General features: G+C 41.0%; 3 protein-coding genes across 5 annotated transcripts in view; 1 reads left to right on the forward strand and 2 right to left on the reverse strand.

Moving 5' to 3' along the window:
• Nucleotides 1–287: 287 nt before the first annotated feature.
• Nucleotides 288–2,724, reverse strand: LOC125761995 (testis-specific zinc finger protein topi-like). Of its 2 annotated transcripts, none has more exons than XM_049423646.1 (2): nt 2,366–2,724; nt 288–2,281 (listed from the first exon to the last, which is right to left on the reverse strand). In XM_049423646.1, exon 2 carries the CDS (start codon nt 2,259–2,261, stop codon nt 846–848), a length of 1,416 nt encoding a protein of 471 aa, XP_049279603.1. In that variant the 5' UTR covers nt 2,262–2,281; nt 2,366–2,724; the 3' UTR covers nt 288–845. The 2 variants fall into 2 exon arrangements, with proteins under 2 accessions (XP_049279603.1, XP_049279604.1); XM_049423647.1 differs by having other exon boundaries at nt 288–2,029; nt 2,159–2,724.
• Nucleotides 2,725–3,376: 652 nt separating this feature from the next.
• The window catches only part of LOC125762012 (leptin receptor overlapping transcript-like 1), a 166,832-nt gene continuing 149,528 nt past the window's right edge, over nt 3,377–20,680 (reverse strand). The window contains exons 1-4 of one of the 2 annotated variants that reach the window (XM_049423676.1): nt 4,337–4,463; nt 4,187–4,261; nt 3,941–4,115; nt 3,377–3,871 (exon numbers count right to left, since the gene is read on the reverse strand). In XM_049423676.1, the coding sequence (XP_049279633.1) occupies nt 3,764–3,871; nt 3,941–4,115; nt 4,187–4,254 (351 nt within the window). In that variant the 5' untranslated portion in view covers nt 4,255–4,261; nt 4,337–4,463 and the 3' untranslated portion in view covers nt 3,377–3,763. Of the gene's footprint in view, nt 3,872–3,940; nt 4,116–4,186; nt 4,262–4,336; nt 4,464–20,680 lie in introns of those variants that run through there. The other variant, XM_049423677.1, reaches the window with a different exon arrangement.
• Nucleotides 4,843–7,475, forward strand: LOC125761991 (augmin complex subunit dgt3). The gene is made up of 7 exons (XM_049423635.1): nt 4,843–5,176; nt 5,251–5,390; nt 5,467–5,833; nt 5,912–6,216; nt 6,282–6,839; nt 6,911–7,088; nt 7,155–7,475. The coding sequence occupies exons 1-7, from the start codon at nt 5,159–5,161 to the stop codon at nt 7,326–7,328; spliced, it is 1,740 nt and encodes a 579-aa protein (XP_049279592.1). The 5' UTR covers nt 4,843–5,158; the 3' UTR covers nt 7,329–7,475.

Genomic DNA, 20,680 nt, shown 5'->3' on the forward strand with positions numbered 1-20,680 from the left:
GTGGTGCAGATAACCTGACAGTTGTCAGGACCTTGAAGGATACGATGGATGGGCCACGTGATGAGGATGCCGGACTCATGCCCCACCAGGAAGGTGATCGTCAGTGATCCGTTCGGCACGAGGCGGAGAGGAGCACAGCGAGCTCGTTGGCTGGATCAGGTGGAGTCGAACCTGTCGGAGATCGGAATATTGCAGTCCAGGACCTAGTTTCCTGGAAACGGATTTGCATTCTAGCCATGTCTTCGCGATGCGCTCGACCATGAACAGGCCAAGAATAAGAAGTATTGAACTGCTGCAAGGAGCAGACCTTACAATCATTATTTTTTCTATGCCATTTCATACTTACGCGGGTTGTTCAAAGCAACACGGCCTCGCTGTTTTATACGAATAAAAGTTCAAAACAGGCAGAAAATGATTCAAAGCAAGCGTCATATGGTTCTAACATTGCTGTTAACAAATGTAATATAGGTTAGTTCATAGTGATCCTGTATCGACCTCAGTAACGTGCTCCTCAGAAATTCCGTCGTATCCGATCATAAACAGCTTCTACAGATTGCAAGTCTTAATCTACACCCATAAATACGTCGGTTACATCTTTAAGTAGTTTCAACATTAGCCAGTTTCAACATTCAACAGTTTCGCACAAATCTTCAAACACTTAATACCTGTCTAATCGTTTAAAGTTATTCTTCCAACTTTCCTTACCATCGTTACATCTAAGATTAAATAGAAACCCGAATGTGTACATGTAATTAATTGATAGATATGTATTACAACAAAGTTATGGCGATATGATTTTTAAATAATATTGCTATCGTTGAGGCGATAACGTTGAGCCGGTTTGGTTAATAAATTTTCAAGTGTTTCACTCTAATATGCTTTTCGCGGTCTCCACGCTGGCGAAATTTTCGATCACAATTCGGGCAGTCATACGGCTTCTCTCCTGTGTGAATCCGTTGATGGTTCTTCAGTGCATCCGCCCTGTAAAACCGACGGTCACACTCGCTACATGCGTGGCGCCGTTCGTTTCTATGTATTAGCCTGTGCTGATAGAATACGGATCCGGTGAGGAACCGTTTGTTACATTGATCACATTTGTACGGCCGTTCCCCGGTATGGCACTTGCGAATGTGGTCGTTTAGATCTGGACGTATTGTGAACCGGCGTGTGCAGCCCCCGATGTGACAGGAGAACGGTTTAACACCATTGTGAAAGCGCAGGTGTTGCCAAAGATGGCTAGATTGCGTATAAGTTTTACCACATTGTTCGCATAAAAATTGACGGCCCTGAATCGGTTCTTTCGGAGTCTCACTCCTAATACGTTTAACCGTTGGTCGGTAAGTGGTGGGCGGATTCTCTGCCGCAGCACCATCATCGGGACTGGCAACGGAATGTTCTTCGGTACGATGCTGCAGCAATGCATATATATGATTGCAAGTGGCTCCACAAACTTCGCAGGCAAGCCACAACCTTTTCAATCGGTCAGCGTGTACTGATATTGCATTAATCCGGCGTGGAAAATAGTGATGATTGCTGTACCGATGTTCGTACAGCTCGGGCAGCGTTGAAAACAGCGACATACAAGCATTACAACTGTACATCACCGGTACGTTCAACAGGTATGTGGTACGAAAGTTGGTGTACTCGCAACACTGCTCCCGATGCTCCAGCACTGATTCCAGTTTGAAAAAGTTTAGCTTGCAGAATTGGCATGCGTAGCCGGAGGATGGCGAGTGATGCGCTTCATGATAGAATAATGACTCGCAGTCAGAGAAGCAAGCGTCACAAAATTCGCATACTAGTGCCGTATGAATCGTCACGATGAACACCTGCTTCTGGAACATACTTCCCATATCGATGTCCTCGGGTGATGTGTTCATAAGCATAAGCTCCCAGTTGTAACGGATGGTATGAGCTTCGAATTGCTTGACCTCGGGAAAGATTTCTCCACATTCTTTACACTTCAGCACAATATCAAACGTTTTTAGCTGCGGATACTCCACAGCGGACCCTTCCTCCTTCGGCACATCTGGAACGGAATTTTCTTCGTCAGCGTGAAATTTTTTCTTGTGCCGGTCCAGCCCGGTTGAGTATACGAATTTTCGCTTGCAACTATCGCAACTAAACTTTTTACGCTTCAATGTTTTTGAGTTCTTACGTTTCTGGCTGGGCTGTTGCAAAACATTTTGCCATGCTTGAGTATTTTGCCGAATAGTTTGTGTCAAGACATCAATTAAAATTTGTCTCTTCTTTTCAACCATCGTGGTGCACTGCCGGTTTGCTAGCGAAATCATATATGAAGAATTGTTTGAAAAAAATCGCTCGGAAATATGTACCTATCCTTAGAATTTAAATGATTTCTTACCTTTGTATTTTTGTGGTGTTACAAAAGCTAGTACGCTTTTCTGTGATGCTGGGCTTCGCAGACACGACTGACACTTGTTACTGCTGTGCTACAAATGATTTTGGACTGGCCAAGTTTAGTGTCAGCAAAGCACCGGGGAAAAAAATCTATGGTCACTACGATTGTCAGGTTGCCATAGACACGTGTCGAGTCTCTTCTCGCGTCTCGCTTACCTGGTTTGATTGTTGTTTAGAAAGAGCGAGAAAGCTTCTTGATTTGGCTAGTTGATATTTGGTACCTGTTTCGATATGAAGCATCAATCGTTTACAATTTAAAGTTGAAAAATTTAAAATATTTGTTCAACACAAGACAAGCAGGCACCGGCATATGAAAAGGAAGACTCGGTTGGAAACCACTGTACGCCTACTACGATTGTTTGGTTTCTATTGATGCTGAAATCGATAATCTGGTGCAATGAACAAACTGACTACCTAGTTTGAATGAAATCTGTTCAACGAGATTTAAACCATACGGATGACATACAAACTTGCCTTTGGAAGATTTTTTTTTGTTAAACCACCCTTCCGGGTATACATATCGCGAGTGCCGCAAAAAGCACAACCGTTTGTAGCTATGCAATGCGATACACGTTTAATGTGCATTTTGTTATGGCATCATTCACAGTGAACCGGCAAATGACAATTCCAATAAAACGGAACTGTTTGAAAAGCTATGAAATGCGCCTGCTGGCATTGTAATAAAACGGAAGTAAAGACGGATTACAGTTCTCTAAGGAACGCGCGAGCGAATATCGAACACAGCGACTGTACTATGTCGATTGGTTTAAACGAAGTATTAACCTTTTTAATGGAGTTGGGATGAAACACTTTGAAACCATGATTATTCTTTGTTCGTGTTACAGCCATTCACGATAAGAACGTCGAGAAGGATTATGAAGTACCTGGCTTACAAACCGTATAGAAATGCTTTTAAATCACAACATTTAAAAAAGGACTTAACAGCAGCGAAGAGTATTTTGTTAAATGATGTTCTCTAAACAGTATCATTTTATTCAATGAGGAATTGTAAAATAATTTATACACTTAATTAAGTTTTGATCTGTAAACACATGGTCGCTTGTTTTTGCATCCATTCGCAATTGGGATTAAAATAAGTAGTTGATGATTTAAATGAAACGACTTCCGGCACCTGTTCTCACACATTCATTTGAAGCAGTATCGATAATTCGCATGCAATATCGCACACATCGTCACGGAGTGGAATAGCAGCTGATGACAATGGAAGATGAAGATGCTTGAAAATATGTAGGCAATGTTTTGGTTCGCTTATCGAAACGAGTTCTGCCGCTTCTTTGCGCACATTGATTTTTACGGATAGCGTTAACGACAGTACTGCACCTCACCACATGCTCGAGTCGTTCGATTCGAAACCGAAATAGTACGCCAAAATGGTCGCATAGGCGCCTACATTACCCGCTAGCGTAAGAAGACATGCACCCCATTGGATCTGAAACGAGAAATTGTTTGTGATTTGGACAAATTTGTGTCAAAGGAAACAATGCGACCAATTACATACCACTTCTGCACGAGCCATGACAATGGGCAGTGCGAAACTGCTCATGACGATACCGATCGTAGCAAACATTGCGTTAGCAGCACGCGATGCGTCATCCGAATTTTGTCTCTTTGCAATCATCGTCGGTATAGGACATATTATGTAGAAAAGTACGACGAATATTGGCCACCACAAGCTTGTAGGGAAAGGGGAAAAGAATGGTTACCAAATTGTGCCACATTTTAATCTAATTAAAGTTGCTCTTACTTGTACGCGGGAAGTGCACAGGCCAGTATGATCATGGCCATGCCGATCGAGCCTAGCATGGCTAGCATTACGATTCTGCAACAAAAAAAGAACGCATGTTAACACAGACATCTTATCAAAAACAGTAAACTGGACGGAACAACAACTTACACTGGGCATGTTTATGGTGGTGGTGATTATTCATCGTCGAAGTAAACCCAATGAAGGACGCAGCGAGAAAGAAATGACAAGAAAAACAGGTCAATTTATGAAACAAACCATTTTTGATGAAGGGCCTGTATTACAGCTTCATAAATAAAGAAGCGAGCGCGGATTCGTCACTTTTCGCACAAGTAAATTACAGGAAAAACAAAATTTACCTTTCAGTGATTCTGCCATTTTTACTTTGGTTTTTCGTTGTTCCCAAATTGTTTTTGTTGTGTTGACGTTCCTGGAAGGTGGTTTGACGTTTAGCGTGTCTGCCCTGTCGGTCATCATACCCTTTTATGGCATAGTTGGTTTGTTATTTTGAGATTTTTTAAAATTAAATTTCATAAACTGGGGATTTAAATTAAAGAAACGGGTTAAAAAAGCAAGAGAACTGTTTCTTTAAACGAAGAATGTAAAGAAACGATTTATTTAGTGAAGTGTTTGGGTGCCAACCATTTTGGGTTTGGCTGGCAACTGAAATGTTTAACTTCTTCTTTAATCAATCGGCATTGCACTTGAGCTATAGTCAACACGGTCTTTTACGTGCATTATTTAATGATTTTTCATAACTTTTTAGGGCGACTGCGAATTGTTGAAACTTTTCCGCTATAAAACGAATGTCGCCTAGAGAGAAAGCATGCGTTGAAAAATGTTGCTTGGGTATCGTAGCGCTGCTGTCAAATGGTTGAATCAAACCGCCGTTGAACGTTTTGCGTGCTGTTTTGTGCTTTCACTTTGTTTTGTAGATATCGAGTCGGATTGAATATATGCTACGTGAACAAAATGGAAGAGTCAAGCAAGGTTTGCTTTTCAAACGCAGTATAGTTTGTCAATTTTATTTGTTAACAAACTGATAACGATTCTTTCTCCTGTAGGTTCTCGAAACACTGAAAAAGATTGGTGGTATCGATGTGCGTCATCTCTGGATCATTCATGATGAAACGTTTCGTGAATTTTTCGAATGGTTTACAAAAATTGACGATGAAAATCTCGTCACAGATTCGCTGCTCAAATGGTACGTTCGTTAGGCATTGTTCGTGGCGGCAATATGTTCCTGCAGTAACAATTGTGGTTTTATTGTTTGTGTATAGCTATCAAGAAGTCGTTCGTAACGGAGCCGTTCTGCAAGATGAGGTACTGGATGAACAACTGAAAGAACTAAACCAGGAGTACGCAGGCATACTCGATTACGCGGATTGCGATGTGGAAGCGTTAGAGCAGCAGCTGGAACAGCTTGTCGAGGCGGAAGAAAATTATGAAAAACTTTTAAACGGTGCGAAGAAAACGAACATTACACTCACAAAGGAACTGACCGAGCTGGAGCGAAATGTTCGCGAACAGGAGTATGTGTTAGATAAAGTCACATCGAACAATATGGATATGGCCAGACAGTTGGAAGAGAGCCAACAGGCCACCCAGCAGCAGTTGTCGGATTTGCATCATTGTTTCTATCAACCAGTACGTATTTAGATGAGCGATGAACGAACAACCTGCCGGTTGTAAAATGGTATTAATGCATTTATCTTTTTGTTGCAGCAAAATCCACCTTTATTTATCCATCAAATGCCGATCGAGCAATTCGATGCAAAGTGCGATCAGTTTCTAAAGTACCTGGAGCTGTACGTGAAGAAGCATTTCACTGTGAAACGGTTGGACAGCTCGAAGTCGACGGATGATGTGGACAATCAGCAGATGATCGAAGAGCTGGAAAGCATCAAAATGCGTCTGGATGTGGAGGAGTTGAAGTTGCTCGATGCAAAGCGAGAGTATGCCGGTGTGATGCAGCTTGTCGAACGTTTGCAGGATCATTGTTGGTTGCCGATGAAAGTGTCCGCACTGAAGTAAGTTTTAGAAAGAAAGTATATTTGAAACAAACAATTACTGATCTCTTTAACTCTGATCGTAGGAAACAGTGTTTTGAATTGAAGAGCGCAAATGATCAGGATCTGCTGCGGATGGATTTGCTAAACCACGAGCTCGATACGCTCATCAGGCAGATGAACGAACTTAAGATCGAATCGGTACTTTATGAGAATAATCGAGTCAAACTCGATCGTGCCGTCAGCCGGTTAGAATATATACAACGATTAGACGGAAGCATTTCCCGTGAGTTGATGAATGCCGAGTTGCTATGGATACTGATGCAGCTCGATTTGGAGAAGATACGCGATCGATTCGATAATGCAGACGAAATGAATGGTGAATCGAAACGATGCTTCAAACGTATCGATGCTATGAAACAGATCGAAAAGAATGAACTGCATGAGGAAGCGAACTGTGAATATTTGGCACAGCTATCTGCATTAGTAGCACAGGACACTGTCTGCAATGGAGAAGAACCAAACCGTAGCATGAGAGTATATCTGCAGCACTTTTGCGGCCTGTCGAAACGTCTCTCGAAGCAGTGCGAATCGATTGCGAAAGGAAAATATAGTCGCAAAGCGGATGAGTTGCTGAAAGAACTGTATGTTACCATAATCTTCCTACAATAATTGCTCGTTTTACAGTTCATATTGTAAATTGTTGTATTTTTAGAGCTCACCAGGAACTGTTGTTGTCACGCTTCGTGTTTGATGGTCCGCTAAACTATCCCCAATTCTACGACCAGGAGTACTTGGAACGGGTGCAAAAGCTTAGTTTCGCGTTGAATCAATTGGAGCGAGACTTCCGGAACGTTCGAAAAGATTTCGTACAAAACATCGAAGAACCGAAGGTTAGTAGATTAAATTTGCTTTTTCCAGTGGATCTAATAATGTAAAGGTTGGTTTCTTTATTGTAGCAAAATCAAAAATTTTGGCTGTACAATCAACGTCTATGGATTTGGTTCTTGACGGAGCCAAAGAAGGTTGCTTTTGCCATCAAGGAAATAACGGCCGAAGCGTCTAAAACGGCTAGCTACAAAAGTATATCCGGTATCAAATGCAAATCGATCGCTAACGATAACAAATTTTAGCTAGTGCATCTAGTTGCGATAAGTTAAGCGGAGTATGAATAGTATTATAATTATGACCAAACTTGTTTAGTAAATGTAATGCATGAAGACATTTATTATATTGAAAGATCATCAAGAATCAAAACATAAAAAGTATATACATGAATGTTAACAATAATGAAATAAATAATTTTGATTTTGTTGAAAATAATGAACTTGAATCGATAAAAGAATATTAAACATGTAAAAAATTAATAAAGAAAAACTTAAAAAATTATTTGTTGACCAGGTTGCACACTATTGATAGTAGATTATTGCAAATAGCCTCAATAAGCCTGAAGCTCGCTTACCCAAAGAAAAAAAAACGTATGCTATTTAAAATGTTGGGTTTTATTTGCACCATAATCCGATTGTAATCCTATTTCTATCTCGATATCGCTGTGAAGAAACTGCCCGAATGGAGGGTTTTATGGAAGTTTTTACAGCCACCGAAACTAGCTACCGAGTTTAAGAAGTGGCGATTTGGTTTGGGTTAAACTAGCGAGACCCGTAACCCCCGTTTCGCTTTACAAGTCGTGTAGTCGCTGCCTGGTGGCATTTAACCGAAAGAAACTCATCCTTTCAAGCTTCTTTGCGACGCGACTTGATATTGCTCGAAGATCGAATTATCCAAAAACGTGCATCTTGCGAACTATTCCGACCGTCGTGTGTGTGTGTGTGTGTGTGTTGTGTAAGAGAGAAAATGTGACCTAAAGGCAAAGAATCTTATGCTATCGTGAGTAAACAGTAAAAAAAACAAAAAAGATGGTACCGGAAAGAAACCGATCCGTTTGTATGTGGTTTTTTGTAGGTCGGAAGTGAAACTAAAATTGACATCGCATCACAAACCACCAATAAATGCAAATACCGCAAACCGGAACCCCCCCCCCCCCACCGGTGATGGTGGGTTGTTGTGTATCACATCTCCAATATGGGCCCCGATCCGAAAGGAAGGAACGCAAAACAGAAGCAAACGATGATGCTCGGGTCTCCCGCGGGGCGGAATTGCGTTTGAAGCAACAATTCTCCCTCGCATACAGAACGGACGGTGAACGGAGAACGGATTCTTTCGTGTTTTTTTTTTTCATCCAATTTGAATAAATTCGAATTTGTATGAAGTACGAGTATGGGCATCGCCTGGGTCCCGTCTGTTCGGTCTTTGAGGGTAATCGTTGAGTTTAAGTTGAATTTCGCGAGAAAAACGCGTTCCCCTCGCGCCGTTGCCTGCTCGACCCGATCCCGTGGTCGATGTACATGGTAGCTTTGGTAGCGGCATAAACGGCACGAAATATATAACCCTTTTACGGTGGTTGAACTAGGAAAAGAAATAAGAAACACTGGTGAAACCCAGCTCGTTCGTGTACGATCGTAGTTGTGCACAAGAACGAATTGTAGCGGAGAAAATAGGGAAAAAGCGGATTAAACTGCTGGGTCGTCGAATTGCTACGGTTGTGGATAGGAGTTTGAAATACGGAAATATGTATATGTGCAAATGTGGGCGAGTGTTATAAGGATCGTAACTTATGGTTTTCAATCTTTGTGTCGGAGCCATTATCTTAAAGCTTCGCCCGACAAGTACGACGATAGTTGAACCAAACTGGAAATCATATCAGGAACACTTACTGATGTAAGTTATGTTCTTAAGAAGGTTTAGATAACTGTTTTCTACTTAATAGTCTTTGTTTCTGTAGGATACACTTTACAATTGGGTATTTCAATGGAGACATAAATGCAATTTCTTAAATTAAATTTAGTTTTAAAAGAGAATTTACTTGTAAAAATAAATCAAAATTTTTTTTCTCCTTGCCTAATATGTAATTTCTGATCTGTTTGATTATTTTCATTGCATCAACTGTTAAGGTAGACAACCCCTGTCTATTGCCTGCATAACATGACATTTGTCATCTTGTGTATTTTTCTATGTTGGCAGCCATGCCTTTAAACATTCTTACTTTGAACTTCCTCCGGTTAACAACAGAATAAAGACGGAACTTTTTACTTGCACTCTAAAGAAAAACCATACGCGTTTTTAGGTTATGGGCCCAGATACGTATTAGATCATCGGGTAGTGAAAAGAAAGTAAAAAGTTATTTATCCAGTGTTGTGATGGAGCTTCTTGCAGAAAAGAACGATCGTCATTTTCTCCCGCTGTTCGACGGTACCAATTATACGGCATGGAAGTATCGGATATCGGTCCTCCTGGAGGAGCACGAGCTCTTGGAGTGCGTTTATTCTAATGCGGATGAATTGGTGGAACTGATGGACAAGGAAGGAGATAGTGAGGCGGTCAAGAAGGAAAAGAAGCAGAACCGTGAGGCACGTACTAAAAAGGATCGGCGTTGCAAATCAATACTCGTGTCGCGAATACACGATTCGCAGTTAGAGTATGTTCAGGACCAGAGGACGCCGAAGGATGTATGGGACGCGCTGAAACGTGTTTTCGAAAGACACAGCATTGCGAGTAGGATGCACCTGAAACGTCAACTGATTTTTCTCCGTTTTGAAGGTGGAACCCTCCAAGAACACTTTCTTAAGTTCGATCGGTTGGTACGGGATTATCGAGCTACCGGTGCTACGCTGGAGGAGCTGGATGTAATATGTTATTTACTGATTACAGTAGGATCTTCATATTCGACCGTCGTAACAACAATAGAATCGTTGCCGGCAGAAATTCTTAATTTGGAATTTGTGAAATGCCGATTGCTGGACGAGGAAACGAAAAGAAAGTGTCTGGATATAAGCGTGCCAAAGAATGAAGCAGCGTTCTCTAGTACGAAGCAACCGACCAAACCCAAAAGCAAGGTTAGGTGTTTTGGCTGCAAAATGTTAGGACACAAGTTGTCTGAGTGTCCGAACAAGAAGAACAGTGCCACCAACACATCGAAGGCTCACATGAGTAAAGCTAATGCTGTTAGCTTTGTAGGTGTGAGAACGGAGAAACTAAACAAAATGGAGTGGTTTATCGACTCTGGTTGCTCGGAACATTTGGTAAACGACAAAGCGTTTTTCACGGAACTAACACGCTTAAAACAACCGATCGACATTGCGATCGCGAAAGACGATGCTACGATTCGTGCGGAATTCTCCGGAACGGTCCACGTTGTGAGCAATGTGTACGGGAAGAGGATCGATTGCATTGTGAACAACGTTTTATTTGTGCCGAATTTACGATGCAATTTGTTTTCCGTTATGCGTGTGGATGCTGCGGGGATGACAGTAGTATACAAAAACGGAACAGTTCAGATCCGTCGCGGTGCTGAAATTGTTGCGTGTGGTACGCGTGTTGGAAAGCTGTACCAACTGGATTTTTGTATTCAACCATGTCATGGAAATTCGATGTTGACAACAGGTAGTGTGTCGAAATGCATGGAATTGTGGCATAGGAGGCTGGGTCATCTGAACGCGCGCGGTGTTGAGCAGTTGATTCGGAATGGAACGATTACAGGGCTGCAGGTAAATACGGTCAAAGATAGTATTGTTTGTGAGTCTTGCCTGGCAGGGAAACAAACACGGAATCCGTTTCCGTCCCGTTCTGAGAGAAGATCGTCTCGAGTGTTGGAGCTGATTCACTCAGATGTTTGCGGTCCAGTTAGTCCGGTTGGTGTGGATGGGGAACGATACTTTGTAACCTTTATGGATGATTGGAGTCATTTTTGTATGGTATTTTTAATCCATAGCAAGGAAGAAGTATATAGCTGTTTCCGAGATTATGAGGCTGCCGTCACAGCAAAGTTTGGGAAACAAATAAGCCGTTTGCGATGTGATAATGGCGGTGAATACCGCAGTAAGCAGTTCGAATTATTTTTGAAGCAGAAAGGCATCATGGTGGAATGGACAGTTCCACATACACCCCAACAGAACGGAGTTAGTGAGAGACTAAACCGCACCCTGAATGATAAAGCGCGGACTATGTTGCAGGATTCAGGTATTGAAAAGCATTTTTGGGGAAAAGCCGTTCAGACGGCAGCCTACCTTCTTAATCGCAGCCCCACAAATGCGATAGATAGCAGCGAGACTCCATACGAACGATGGGAAGGCAAGAAACCAAACTTGGCGAAGCTTAGAGTATTTGGATGTAATGTGTATGTACACATTCCTAAAGAGCAACGTGCTAAGATGGATGCTAAAGCTTGGAAAGGTGTATTTGTTGGTTATGGTGTCAACGGGTATCTAGTTTGGAATCCGAAACGAAGCAAGATCGTCCATGTGCGTGATGTTGTGTTTTTGGAAGACTCTCAAGCAAGTTCTACAGCAGTTAAAGATATGTCGGCTGATGATTTCTTCTCAACGAAGGTAGTTGACGATGGTTCAACACAAAGTTCAGCTGAGGATGAACTGCTGGTTGAAATGGGTGATACAGGAAATGAATCGGGAGGAGAATATGACACGGCTCCTAGCTCAAGCTCAGATGCAGATTGGGCTAATGATCCGAATGACAGACGATCAGTAAGCGGAAGCGTTTTCAAAATGTTTGGATCAACTGTGGCGTGGATTACAAGGAAACAACAAACTGTTGCACTGTCTTCGACGGAAGCTGAACTGACGGCTTTATGTGTTGCTGTTCGTCATGGATTGTGGATGACACGTCTGCTTCGTGACCTTGACTGTAAGGTGGATTTTCCTGTGACTTATTTTGAGGACAATCAGTCAACGATGAGTGTTGTTGAGGATTCGAAGGGTTTCGGAAGATTGAAGCACATCGATGTCAAATTATTCTTCCTAAAGGATTTAGTGAAGGAAAAGCAGATCGTTCTGGAATATGTTCCAACGGCGAACCAACAAGCGGACATGATGACTAAGGGACTACCTGTCGCAGCGTTTCGAAGAAATTGTCAATCTATAGGGTTGGCAAGTTGCAGCGGTTGAGTGGGGGTGTTAAGGTAGACAACCCCTGTCTATTGCCTGCATAACATGACATTTGTCATCTTGTGTATTTTTCTATGTTGGCAGCCATGCCTTTAAACATTCTTACTTTGAACTTCCTCCGGTTAACAACAGAATAAAGACGGAACTTTTTACTTGCACTCTAAAGAAAAACCATACGCGTTTTTATCAACCACCTTCCAACGCTGCACTGTATCCAAGAGAAACGTTGCATTAATAATGTTATTTAGTGTTTCGTTATTTATGTTGCACTAATTGCATACATTTACATAACGATTGACAGCTAGTGCTGTGAATTGTTGGTAACAGTATCCGGGAAAGTGAACTACTCCTTCCCTTGCCTGTTTTACGATTCCGTGTTTGCCAACACTATGCACAAATTCCCCCACCTGAACCACTACTTGTTGAAAGAAAGGATTACTGTCCGCCCTTCATTATGTATGCTAATAAAATAATGTTACTAATTCCATCTCCATCGCTTTGGCGTGTCATTCGTCATTAGAGCTAGCCCGGGAATGTTGGATCGCCAGGGAAGTTAAATGGTGCGAATATCGAAGGCGCTTGCACCGTTCAACCACGGGAGCATCATTTTTATCTCACATGATTGATTTGCTGTAGGGAATTGTATGATAGCTGGTTGGAAATAAGCGGCGGCACAGCATTAATAGGTACACATTAATGCGGGTTTTTTTTGGTTTGTTAAGTATGAGCGTATCGATAGTGGGGTACGTATGTCTGTAATTTAGATTCGATTGTTGGAATGAAACTGCATTAGTCTGTGCTATGGAATTGTTTACAGAACAACGCGGAAGGTAAATAATGTTCGCTAATTAAAACATGTTAAAACTATGCGGATTTAAACATAATACACCCTACATACACTCTGAACAAATTCCTATGGGATAGTGGCTGTGGGTTATGGGATTAATTGTCTGAGTGTGCACACTGGATAAAAACAGGTGCAGCGATGCAATTGTGAATTGAATGCGACTTATAGTACAACTAAGTGATAGAATACTAAATAACATAATATTTCAATTTATTAAACAACTTGATTTTTTTTCTATACATTCTTACTTATCAGGAGCTACAGCCGTTTCGTAATTTTGGCTTACTGCAAGAGATCGCTGGACTGCTTACGGTCGAACGTCGGCGTTTCAACCACGGACGCCTCAATGCTATCGCTCCATGCAGTTAGGGGTCTAGCTCCGTCTGGGGCCTCCTTCGTTTATGTGGATGACCTAAAAGCACTCGGTTGTCCGGGGCCATTCGAGTCTAATTCATTGTGCTCATAGTGAGTTCATCGCACAACTCATGAGCTCGTCATTACAACGGTTCTTCCATTGTCCTTCCACACAGCCGGGGAAAAAATTCGTTTTGAGCGACATTCTGTAATAATTCTGATAAAACAAATTTGGTCAGTCATCGACAAAATCCATCTCTCAGACAGTGGCGGATCAAGCTTCTCGGAGGCCCTAAGCGGAATTGTAATTGGGGCCCCAAAAGATCTAAAGTAGCAGGTCGCATTGTCGATAAACTGAACAAGCTGACCGGGGGGCAGGCCTCATTTTTGGAGGCCCCTACTGGACCTGCTCGGGGCCCCTACAACTACTGAGAACTCGGGGTGATGAGAGAAATACCGCTACAACGCATTGATAATGCCGGGGCCTCGGCTGCCCACATCATTCCTTGGAAAACGATCGTTCTCGGTTTAAAGGGGCCCCTGGCTGCTCTGTAGGATTAACCGAGAGGGTTTTACAAATTCAACCTCGTCACCGCCTTTGTGCGCCAAACCACCGCCGAACCTGGATGGCAGAGTAAAAAAATCACATTGTCGTAATCTTGGGGCCCCGGCTATCCGTATGATTCTTTGGAAATCGTTCCTTCAGGGTTTTAAAGGGGCCTCTAGTGTTCGAGTTCGAGCAGGCAGTCGATGAGCGGGGGGGACTTCTGCTCGGGCTTCGTTACTAATGAAATGTTCTGTCGTCTTTCGGGGCCCCTCCAAGCGACGGGGCCCCAGGCGGCCGCCTACTCCTCCCACCTTTAGATCCGCTACTGCTTTCAGAGGCATATCTAAGCACTAGAACTAAACAGGTAGTATCAGTAAGGGGTTTAACGGTACGCGAACTAAGCGGCCGCGGTAGCCCTGAGTCGCAAGAGTATAAAATCAGAACTATTTTCTCAATCCAAGCATTTCGCAGGGCCCCCGTTTGTTTTACCACTTAGGGCCCCACACGTCCGCCCTCAGAAGTGTAAATCCGTAACTGGGTTGTGTGTAATTTTAGCTTCGATCATCACGACAGGTGTTTTGACTACTCCTATTCTTTCCTCAATTTGTACTCTTTGGCAGATAGCTCCCAATCGCTTATCTCAACATCAATGTTGTAATCGGTGCATACCTTTCAACCAAGGTAGGTGAGTCACCCAGGCCGGGGTGGCCTGCGTAGGCCAGGATATGTTAGCAAGGCAAGGTGTTATCATTTTGCCTCGTTAATCTTCAACTCAATATTTGCTGCTGTCTGCTCGATTTCTTCTATAAGCGACCGCTACTTCGGACAGCCACAAACCAATGTTGTCTATGTCATTGGCTTGTGCCAGGCTTTGACTTATAGAAAATCCTTTCCCCGAAGTTTCCAGCACTGAGTCCAGGATGGCCCTCCTTTGCGTTAGACTGAAGTATAGACAAGCTAGCAAATCTCCTTGGAACAGACCCTTGCTGGTAGCTAAGGCTCCTGAGAAAGGTTTTTCACCTATCATCTTCTGACCCCGTCACTAAACACTTAGCAATTGTCGCGTTTGTAATGACCCAGGAAGAATATCTTGTGGACGGTGTTCAATACCGTAATTCAACATCGAGTTTTCTAATAAGTTCGAGTCTAAATAAGTTAATTTAGACGCAAGAAGTCATCTATTAGACAATACAGGTTAAGCTAGTAAAGTATGAATGTGATTTAAGTGGATTGCCGCTGTTTGCAGAGTTAAATATTTGATTCAAGATGTATGTATCTCATCCGTGATTTATACCTCCGTGATTAAGTCCTGACAACTCTCAGGGACTTGGAGTTACGTTAGGCAAGGTAAACTATTGGTTATACATATACTGCTATACTGACTGGGTTTATAGTAGTATTCATTATTATAATTATTAAAGCTAAGTAAAAGAGAAACGGTACTAGATGAACCTTTGAATTATGGAATGGCATACATCTGACACTGAACGAGTTTTTATATAATTGAGTGTATGAAACTCTAATCAAGTTCTTATCAGATTTGATTTGGATGCAAAGTCTCAACAAATCATTCAAGAAATCAACTAATTTCTGCTTTTTTCATATGAATAACAGTAATGAGAAAAAGTTAGTTTTCTAAACAATGTATTTACGAAATAATTTTCCTTTCTCAATGAAAGTTCGCAGAGTAGAGCGCATAATTAGCTGAACTTAATTGGATAAGCTATATTCACAATCAAACACTTTCTGGTTTAAATTTATTATGTTTGCTCAATCAATTAGTTAAACTTAAATTGTATTATAAATTAAATTATCTCTAAAATGTTAAATATTTACTAGCTTTTTTGTCTCTGCCCAACCAACTGAAAGCATCGTTGATTATTTTCGTCGTAAATATGCCTTCTAACACAATTACCACTTTAATGAGTTTTCACGCGAAACGTGGTTAATATTGATAGCCTTTCTCCGTTTTTTTTTTATTTTTCGTTGCTAAACGTTATAAATTGTCACCCCTAACTAGTGTGTGACCGCAATTTGACTTGGAAAATCACCCATCTCGACATTCTGGCAAAACCGTTACCGATGATTGGTGTGCCAACCAATATCCATCGGATTGTCTCCACACCGAAGGCATCATCCGGGAAAGTTCATCGTTCCGTTCCCGGAAGCCAATAACCGTGCAACCGAAAACCGTTGGATAGTATTTGCGCGATTTAATATTATCCGGGCCCGGCAGTGTTCTGGCCGCGTCCGGTTCTTCCTCACTCACCGGTTCATTGAATATTCATTATGGTCAATTTTTATTAATAATAGTGTTTGGTGGGTTTTTGGTGGGGGACAAGGGTATCTCGGAACTCGGGAGCAGTTATAGCTCCCGGCGAATGACATTCCATTTACATCTTACTTGCCGCATTCCGCTGTACCCTGTGCCCCCTATGGTCGGTTCTATTGGGCGATGATGATCCCCGTAATCTTTTCATTCTTTTCGTGAAATTTCGCAATCCGCATGCTGCTGGCCACTTTCCTGCCAGGCATACGCGTGCGGCGGCATGAATAGGAGAAAAGTGTGATGGCAAATGAAAAGGACGACGTGGGGTGAAAGTGAGATTTTGCTTCTTCGGTTTGGGTGTTGAACGTACACATGGATGGACCAAAGACCAGACACCGATCGGATCGGGGCGTATGCATTTTGCTGTTGTTTTCTTACAACCTATTCTCGTCCGATTCGACGAAATGAGAGAGAGAAAAAAAAGCGTGCGGATAAAATTGCTTTAGGGCTAGGTTCGTTCGCTGATTGTAAATCAGGTCACGCATTTTCTCACCCTCGCCACATCCTGCTCACGGGAATATGGTTATCCTACAAAGGGGGGGAAGAAGAATTTTTTCGGTGCGATGTATCCTTGGGGTTTGCGAAAATACGGCCAAAAAGAAAGGGCATCGAAACGGCCAAAAGTGGCCAACTCACGGTTCCATGGCTGTTTTTTTTTGACAAGCGACACGGGCAGGGAGGATAAGAACTGCCCGTGCCACCTAGCAGCGAAGGAACGTGATGAGATGATGTATTAGATTACTGCCAAAGCCTAGAAAATGATGATACTGTTCGTAGCCTCATTCACCCATGGGTTCGCAAACAGTCCGAAAGAGTGAAAGAGCAAAATCGAGAGTTTTTGGATTGTTTTTTTTGAAGAATATAACAAAACAAAAAAGATCTAGTTCCTGCCGTCTGGCGTTGCCGATGATTGCCATTTTGTCGGCACTGCTCGGTACGGGATATGGTCGGCCCATTCGGACAGCTACTGAGTAGCTGCGATGGATTTTCGTATTTTTTCGACCGGCTGTTAGTTCCTGTTTGAATGTGAAGATACGGTGGAATGGGCTGTAGGATGGTGTGGGAGTACTATCCTTCCGCCTGTTGAAGGTGCGGCAAGAATGTTTTACCTCCGTGTGAAGTTTCAGCGCCAGCAAAACGGGGCATCTTTGACGTGAGCGAACGATAACGAGCCAGGAAACATCCATCAGGAAATGGACGATTTTGCAAGCACGGAAGAAAGAATGCGATTTAACTCTTAAGGATTATATAAACTTTATTTAAAGCAAAAATATTGTTATTACTTGATATATTAAAAAAAAAAGATCAATAAAGTAAATTGCATCGTTGAAGGTATTTTATTGAAAAGAAGGGTTTCGCAAACATAATAATTTAATAAAGTGTCATTGATGAAAAATAAATAGTAAAGAGGTTAACTGTCTGGAAATTATTTGCCAAAAACAGTTTTATTCTTTTTATATTAAAAGTAAATTTTATAAAAATAATTAAAAATATAATAATAAGTTTTCAGTGTGATCAAAACCACCGTTAGTGATCTGTAACAAAATACATTATGGCAAAATATATAAATCAAAATAAATTAATAAATAAATACAATTTTGAAGTAGTGCAAAGAAAGTGCAATAAATTAAAGAACAGGTAACAAAAAAAAAATAAAGCAAATAAAGTAAAATAAAGCAAAAAAAACGATAGAACAAAGAAATCACGCAATTATAAAATGATAAAATTACAGTAAAAAAACTACAATAGAACTAAGAAACCACAAAACTAAGTGTACGATGGAAAAATGTTCTGTTCAAAATATTATTTAAATAAAAGAAAAAACGTAAAACAATTACCTGTTCATTCACATACATAATGTTTTACATGTCGAATGATATTATTAGTTTTATGAAGTTGATTCACTGCAAGGGTTTAGCAAGTCGTAGCAAAACACGTGCCAAATGTGAAAAATTTCTCTTCCAAAAAAAAAAACAAAAAAAAAAGTAGTAACTTGTGAGAGAACGGAACGCACCAACAAACATACGATCCAGGATCGTTCGTGCGTCTCGTCGCAGCTGGTACTCGGTCAGTAGCAAAAACCGAAGTGAAAAGAAAGCATCTTTCACCCCTTGTCCACACCACGGTCCGCAACCGGGGATCTAAGATCTGCCTCCGAAAACAACAACGACATTGTTGCGGATCTCATCCATCTTGCGCAGCAGCTCGAGTGCGTCTCAAAGCGTTAAGCGTTACCGTTGCTCTACTATGGCTATTGCTGATGGTGCTGCTGCTGCTGCTGCTGGTGCTACTATCAAACAAGTGAAGGCAACAAAGTGAAGTTCATTTAATCAAATTTATGCAAGCTGATGAAAATGTTCACCAATTTTATCGCCGGAACGTGTCCTAAATTGCGAATTGTGAGCTTTGCGTTCGTATTGTCGGGCTGAAGAAGGGATGATGTTTCCCCCGGTGGTTGCATGAGCTGCCGTTTGGCAAGCATGTTGGCAGCTGTGATGGCCTAAGATCTACGGATCGAGCGAAGGGTCTATCGGCCTGTCTACCGAGCCACCACCCGCACCTGAAGTGGTTCCGTTCGAAACGTGTTTAGAAAGCAATTACTGGAACTTTCACACTCCCTTCCAAGTCCGAGTCCGAATGTGTGTGTGTGTGCGTTGCCGTTCATGGCGTTGCGTATGGTTTTGTGTGTGTGTGTTGCCAAAACTGGATGAGTGTGGATATGTTCAGGTTGCAATTGCACCACAGTCGGCGGATAGATATGCCGCATCCGTATGATGACGATAGCTCAAACACCTCCAATGGCTTATGTATTCTTGTGCCACTAACTCACAACCGAGCACGAGCTGGAACAGTAACTTCTCGTACAAGAGACCGCTGGAGATTACTCCGGCGCATAAGTTTATCATACAGTATTTTGGAAGCATTTAACTTTTCCGTTTGTTCTTTGCTGATTCGACGTGCTTCATTCGTAGCCGATCGAAAGTTGCCGAGTTGGATTTTGAACTTTAGATTGATTTGCAATGCGACCGGCAAACTGGCAAAGCTTCGTTCTGCACTTTGAAACTTTTTTACTTGAATGGTTTGTATAATGGGAACCATCACTATTCTTGGAATTTCGGAAAATCGACTATATAGTACAGTTGCAAGGAATCAAATCTTGGCAAGATCGTGTTCCCTATGAAATGTTGTAATTGATGATTATGTTATTTTAGCTAATGGTCAAGTAGGTCCATGATCGACAATATCTCATATTGTTTCATTATTATTAGGGATTCTCATTGTTTTCACGAATAAGGAATGTTTTAAACCGTTGTTGGAACGTTATGAGCTCCTTGGAGAACTTTACCGCACCTTAAATACAATATGGTGAAAGTTTTGCAACATTTGAAATATGTGTTACAATACCTTTAATACAATACATACAAAATACAAGATATTTTCAGATAAATATTTTTTTTTCTGTATAGAAAAATGGTCAAGCATATTCCCTCGTAAACGTCGTATTTGGCAGTAAATAAAATAAAGACATAAATTGTGAAACTATTTCAAGAATGAAAAAGAGTGAAAACATAATGTAAAAAAATAAAATTGAAAATATTTTAGATAGATTGAAAGATTTATTTTAAATAAACTATTGGACAAAGATGCTAATATTAGGATAGGTTACATTTATCTTAGAGAACGTTTATGTTTTAAAAATAAAATATATAAATTTAAACAAAGAGACTTCATTGTGATGCAATGGATGGAACAATGGTAGTTTATAGGCAATGTTGCAGCTGCCCAACAAAAAATTGAATGAAATTGTTAGTTACATAGTTCCATTATTAATGTCGGTAAAGGGATATGCATACACAATCAATATATTTTTTTTTTCAAAATCAATCATAGTACTTTACACATCCCATTTCATTATAACACATTATTAAATTTTGCACGCAATTTTTTATCCAAGGATATGGAAAATTTCTCTAACAAAATTGTTAAATTTCATTATATAGTTAAAAATGTTAAAATAACTATTTGACATTTTATTAATCTATGTTGCATTTCTATTTTACATTTCATTGATTTATATTGCAGTGAAAAAGAGTGATTTAAAAAACAATTTACTCTTCAAGAGTAAATCAACTAACCGCAAACAGAACACAACTGATATACAAAAAAAAAATACATTTCACAAATATTGATACTAAGTATAAAATTGTTATAAATTTGCACATTTCAAAACAACAATTCAAACAACTTAATGTTGTTGCAACCACAAGTAATGTATCGAACAAATGGTTTCTACCATTAGTTTTGTTTAAATACAAAACATTTGCTAATGAACATTTCTCAATAAAGACAATGTAGCAATTAGTTGCAAATGCTTTATTGGCGTTGGTATT

This window comes from Anopheles funestus, chromosome 2RL (genome assembly GCF_943734845.2).
Source record: "Anopheles funestus chromosome 2RL, idAnoFuneDA-416_04, whole genome shotgun sequence".
Lineage (NCBI taxonomy): Eukaryota > Metazoa > Arthropoda > Insecta > Diptera > Culicidae > Anopheles > Anopheles funestus.